General features: G+C 30.5%; 1 protein-coding gene across 1 annotated transcript in view; it reads left to right on the plus strand.

Annotated features, from left to right (window-relative positions):
* The window catches only part of LOC135217358 (golgin subfamily A member 5-like), an 89,767-nt gene extending 86,189 nt beyond the window's left edge, over positions 1-3,578 (plus strand). Inside the window, exon 15 of the mRNA XM_064253198.1 lies at positions 401-3,578. Coding sequence (XP_064109268.1) covers positions 401-669 — 269 coding nt within the window. The 3' untranslated portion in view covers positions 670-3,578. The remainder of the gene's footprint in view (positions 1-400) is intronic.
* Positions 3,579-6,334: the final 2,756 nt, after the last annotated feature.

Raw genomic sequence — 6,334 nt, forward strand, 5'->3', positions numbered from 1 at the left:
ATCATGAAATCATGCTTTAGCTTTTGTGGTTACTATCCAGTGACATAGTACATTAATGAATGAATTTGTATCATGAAATCATGATATAGCTTTCCTGGTTACTAGCCAGTGAAGTAGTACAGCACTGATTTTTTTGTATTTGGTATGATTAATTCATTAAGAAATTAGTATCACATAATAACAATACAATTAGCACAAATTTTAGAATTAGAATTGATAATATAGTATTCTTATTTGAAATATTGTAGTATTCTTATTTGAAATATTGTATAAAAATTAATATATTACAGATATTAAGTACAGTAGTCATGTAGATTAAGTTTTGGTCATTAAAACTGATTAAGATGCTCTTTTGGAATGTACAATATAGTTTTGTTTTCCCCATTCTTTTCATTTTCAGTCCGAAGTCGTGTACCAAGCTTCCTTGTGGAATCTCCATTTGATGGTGGCATGGCCCGTCGAGTAAAACGAGCATATTCTACTTTAGATAAATTTTCTGTTAGATTAGGAGTGTTCTTGAGACGGTATCCAATTGCTAGAGTGTTTGTTATTTTATATATGTGCCTTTTACATGTTTGGGTTATGATTGTGTTATTGACTTACACACCAGAAATTCATGGGCCTGACTATCATCATCCTATTGGTACAATGCCCCACAATCCTGAATGAGAAAGTACACTCTGGAAATAACATTTTTTATTGAATCACTGAAAAAAGTATTTGGCCTTGGATTCCAATCATGATTATTCATTTTGTGGTTTCACTAATGCAAAATATTACACCACAGATCATGTGCGTGTATTGTACAAAGCTGGGCAGTTATAATTGATACTGGAAAAAGATTTTTTGTTTTAAAAGTTATTTTTCATAACATTTTTGTGCCATGTCATAATATTAAAAACATAGCCATTCCTTTCGGTACTTGCTCTGGTAGTGATATACGTATTTATAAATTATATATTGAAAGGGTGGTATAATTCTGAGTGTCTTTATATTTCTTTGTAACACAGGTGATGAGTTGGGGTATGTCAATAGTATTTCGGACTGCAAGTGATGATTTTAGGATATATCAATATTAGGGCTGCAGGTGAAGATTCAAGGTATGTCAGTTTTAGGGGCTGCGGGTGATGATTTAGGATATTTTAATATTAGGGGCCATTCAACAAATACCCAGTTATTATTCCTTCAGGCATTAAGTTTTCTTACTTTGGTCAACTGCTTGATTCTTAAGTATCAGGTTGGCAAGCTACTGTATAAGCTTGACTGGTTGTTCCTCAGATAAGTAAATTCTATCAGTTTTTATTGCATGTGTTATCTGTCAGGTTTTATACATTTACCCATATCGAAATGAGTTGAATATAACCATTTACATCTGATTTTTATGGAAATATAGTGCTACTTAAATTTATCTTAGATGTAAAACAGCTCTGTGAATTTTTGGAAAATTTTTGCAGTTCAGCCCACTTGAGATGTATGTGAGTACCAGTTTTTTAAAACTAGCATGTTTTATTTCTTTCCTTTGTGTCTGGTATCTGGTCACTTTGAATCAGAGGCTAACAGCATGAAATAAACTTAGTTTATTGATCATAATAGATTTCTGTCATCAAACTAGATACAAGTACAGTGGTACCTTGGCCTACGAGTGAATTAATGTACAAATTTTCTGTGGTACGAGTCATCACTCTTGTCAATTTTTTGCTTTGTTGAGCGAGCAAAAAATTGAGGTACGAGCTCGAGATGCCGCTGCTACATAGATGGCGTAGTGACGAAAATTAAGATAAGCAAAGAAGAAAAAGTAAATTTGCATCTTTTACATGAATCTTTCAAAAAGTTATACATTACTTCAGTGTATCCAGTACTATAGTATGTATTCTCATATTTTATTATAAAATACTAACACAGCGGTAAGTGTTTCAGTTTGGAAATCAGCTGATAGCAAATATGGGTTTATTTTGCCATACTTAACTCAATTGAGTGAATTTCCTTGCTTCTAGTTAGCATAAACGAATATCTAGATACTTGACTTCATGAGACAAGGTCATTTTTCGTTATACAACATGTTTTTAAGTTGAAATATGACATGAATACATCTCATTGTGATTGTGAACTAAATCATTTTTTTTTTTCGTTAATAGATTGTGTTGGCAGAATGTTTATTGAGTAAAAAAATTATGCGATTATCCCATTTGCTATTTTTACTTTATTTCATTGTAATACAAGCTTTATATTGTTATTTATTGTTTATCAGCATGAAAACAATAGTAAAATGTGTTCTTTCAAGCCCAGTAGTTTTGATTAAAGTTATTTGCTCTCAATTTTATCTATGGTTGAGTTTGATGGTATAAGTTTGCAAGAGTTTTATCATTGTTGCCAATGCACAATAATAGTCATTAGTAGCTTGAACAGTTTCCTCAGTTTCATCCACAACTTGGTTTAAATTTAACATTAGTATACTTCCTTGTTGATCTTGCATCAGTATTAATTGCTAACCCCATCGCAAAATTGGATTATCGTAGGACAAATTAATATAATGTGAACACTACCTGTACACTGTATAATTGCTAACCCCATCGTAAAATTGGATTATCATAGGACAAATTATCATAACGTGAATATTACCTGTACACTGTATAAAACGTTATATCTTTACATACTCTTTCTATTATGTTTTTGTACAATATTTGTTATTGAGAAATATATTTTCCTTATTTAATAACAAACATAAAAATATGAGGTGGCATTTTGAGGAATGAATTAAACTCGTAGGTCAAGTTACTACTATATATCAAGCCATCCATTTGTTATTTTTAGTTTGAATTAAATTCCTGTAGTCTGCTTGTATTTTTGAAGACTTCGGAATTAAGTAATTTTTGGTGTTTTAGACTTATACAAGTTTTTGAAAATGGGATTCAGTACAATATTATGCTCTTATAAATTGTAAATGGTGTGTTTCCCTCTACTTATATTTCCTTAGTTGTACAATTGGTTTTGCAAAATATTGCATCAGTTCCCTTAATCTTTCAGACAAAAAGCAATTGGCAGTATTTAGTAAGTGGTTTCTGGTAACTATTGGCCAGGCAGCACACGATGACTGAGTCTCTCAGTAACTCGGTTACAGATTGCCCTAGAGCTAGAGCTCGTGATTGCTTAAGGCTGGCTTAACCTTGCTAATGGATATTATGAAGGCATTCAGTATCCTAGTAGCCAAGCTAAATAACATTCCATTTAAAGGAAATTAAAATTATTCTAGTTCTTTCTCATGCTTTTACTTGTGACTCGGCCTGCACCATTTTTTTTTCTTTTTTCTTTTGGTGTGTGTGTGAAGATGGATATTTTTTATCACTCAAAATTTGTAGGCCTGTAGTTTCTACATATACGCCGTTCAAAAAATTAACTGTTAGTTACATTTTGTCTATTTGTTGTAAACAAAATATAGAAAATGTTGAAAATTAGCCAATAAATATTCACTTAGGCCTATCCTATAATATGCAGTATGATTTTTATTAAGGATTGTGCTATCAGATATTTATAGTCAATAATGTATTTTTTTACTGTTATGCAAATATATAATAATTAATCATTACAGTGCTGATTGGCCTCCTAAAGTTGTCCATTTGGCCTAATTTTGAGCCTGTATGCTTGAGGACTGAATTATTCAATTTTTCAACTCTTCATAGTGACGTAAAACAGTAATAAAAGAAAATGTATATTTCAGTATAGATTTAATATCTAGTAGCTGGTAGATAATAATGGTAGTAAGAAGTTTAATTAAATTTTAATGTTAGAAAATTTCATATAGTAGAAAAAATTAAGTAACATAACTTCAGTAAATGTTTTTGAATACTATAGTTAAAGAACAGCCTCAAAAGATAAGTCATTACTAGATTCTTTTGAACATAATTAAACAAACAACAGTAAATTACGTTTGTCCCGTATATTCATTAAAAGTGGTTTCTCTAGCCAGTTTCAATTTATGAATGCTATTCACGTTCTGTTCTGTAGTGTAACTCCCTAAATACCAATAACTCATTCACATGCCATTACCAGTCACCATTCATGTTATGCCTATGTGACTTCCACTAAACCATTTACATACTTGTAAAAGCAACAAATCCCCATATTGATATATATATATATATATAATATATATATATAGTTATATATTATATAATATATATATATATATATATATATATATATATATATATATATATATATATATATATATATATATAAATATATATATATATATATATACATATATACACACATATTTATATGTATGTATATCTTAATTTTCCTTCATATTTGTAAAAATATTCTATTTTTTCAATTTGTCATTTTAAAATGGTGATATGAAAATGAAAATTGGTACTATATGTAAGATTTAGAAGTTTATCATGCACCAACTTACTCTTAACATTTGTCACTGCAGGCATGCCAACCAAACCTTATGGGTCATTGTATGCCATCACCCTTCAATAAAGTGAACTGTATTTAATTTAAGGAAATTATAAATTATAAAATTTGTTATAATTATAGCCTATTTGCTAACTTGAAGTAACATTCTTCCTTTTAATGGAAAGGTCTTTATACAGCTGATATTCTGCTAACATTGGGTATGCCAAATTCTGCCCACTGATGTTTTTCTTTAACTGAATTTTTTCCAACAGTGATATAGAGATTGCATTAATGATAAAAATGGAGAAAGCTCACAGTAGGGCTAACAAAGTTCAGTTCAGTTAACAAGTAAACACTTGTTTTCATATCATGCCTCCCAGCAATTGAAATAGGATTCATATAGAGGTGAAATGTTGGAGAGCTGTAGTAAGTGAGATGATGGCTAATCCCTTATTCATGTTGCTTTGCCACACTCGTAAAAATTTCCAGTACACAGGTAAGAGTATGTATATAAAATTCAGTATGAATAGGTACAATAGTTAGCACTAATATTTTCTTTGAAGATTTTAAGTATTTGACAAATGGATCCACTTGCAATATAAAACAGTTGTGCTTTCAAAATAAAATGACAACAGTATTTGGTTGAGCAGACAATTGAGTCTAATTTAGGCCTCCCTATAAAGTACAAGATGTCATAGTTTTTGTAAAGTACTTAACCAGACCACTGAGTTACACTGCTAGTCCCATATAGGTTGTTTTAGAAAATTTTATAGTCAGTGAATGGTGAAAATTGGACCAAAGCAAAGTGAAGGTATAGGAAAGCAGATGGGAAGAATCCAAAGGAAACAATGAAAACGAAGACAGAAAGTGAAACATCTGGAGAGCGGTTGCAGAAAACTTTGAGCTTTGCCTACAGTAAAATTCAGACAGCATATTGTTGGCAGTTCCCTGTATGGAAACGTGAGGTATTGTTAGAGTGTAGATTTAGGCTTCGTTTTTACTTGTATCAACACGATTCATACAGTACACTGAAAAATATTTTTATAACTGCTATGATATAGCAGTATTTACAGTAAGTTTGGATGATGGAACACATTATCAACCTGTGACATAGCATATGTATAGTATTTTGAAAATGCTTTAAAATTAGATGTGTTAAGTTTTTTATATATTTTCCTTTGCCTTGATAATTCTTTTTACATTGCCTTTCTATATTAATCTTTCTCCATTATTATAGCTATCTTTTGCAATGTAATGCTTTTCATCTCTAATCTCAAATTAGAGTTGTGTAGTATGAAACAAGAGCAATCTTGACTAGGCATGTATAAGTTGTAAGTCATGGGTGGATAAATGTAATAAAGTGGATGTAGAGAAAGAAAAAAAATTATTTCTTACTTGCTTGAAAACCCTGTAGACAAGTCTGGTGGAACATATAAAGGAACATTTAAAGTAGGTAATAAAAAATTAAGATTGTGTATTGATCTGAGATTTGGGACTAGTTAATATAGTTGGACACAGAAAAGTTGACAACTCGGGAACAACTTATTTAAATTCATTGATGATTAATTTTTTTACATATTGGGGAATTAGTGTATAAAGAAATTGAATTTAAAGAAGTTTACTGTGTAGTATATTGATTGTGTACATTCTTGGTGAATGGCAGAAGAAAATAAACAGGTCACCATCTATAGCTGTAAAATATGGTCTTGAAATTTGGAGATAGTAACCTAATCTACTAGTAGATAAGCTGTCATCCCTAGAATTAGCATTCCAATTAGAAACTTGTTAAATTCTTCTCATTGCCAAATCTAACTCCATTATTACTGAATCTCGAATTGACGTGACCAGTGTTTTACCTTTATTGCTAGCTGTATTGTTTTCAGCAAGCCTTTTGTAGGACTTTCATGTTTTCACCAAAAATCAATTAAACCTC

This window comes from Macrobrachium nipponense, chromosome 7, assembly GCF_015104395.2.
Source record: "Macrobrachium nipponense isolate FS-2020 chromosome 7, ASM1510439v2, whole genome shotgun sequence".
Classification (NCBI taxonomy): domain Eukaryota; kingdom Metazoa; phylum Arthropoda; class Malacostraca; order Decapoda; family Palaemonidae; genus Macrobrachium; species Macrobrachium nipponense.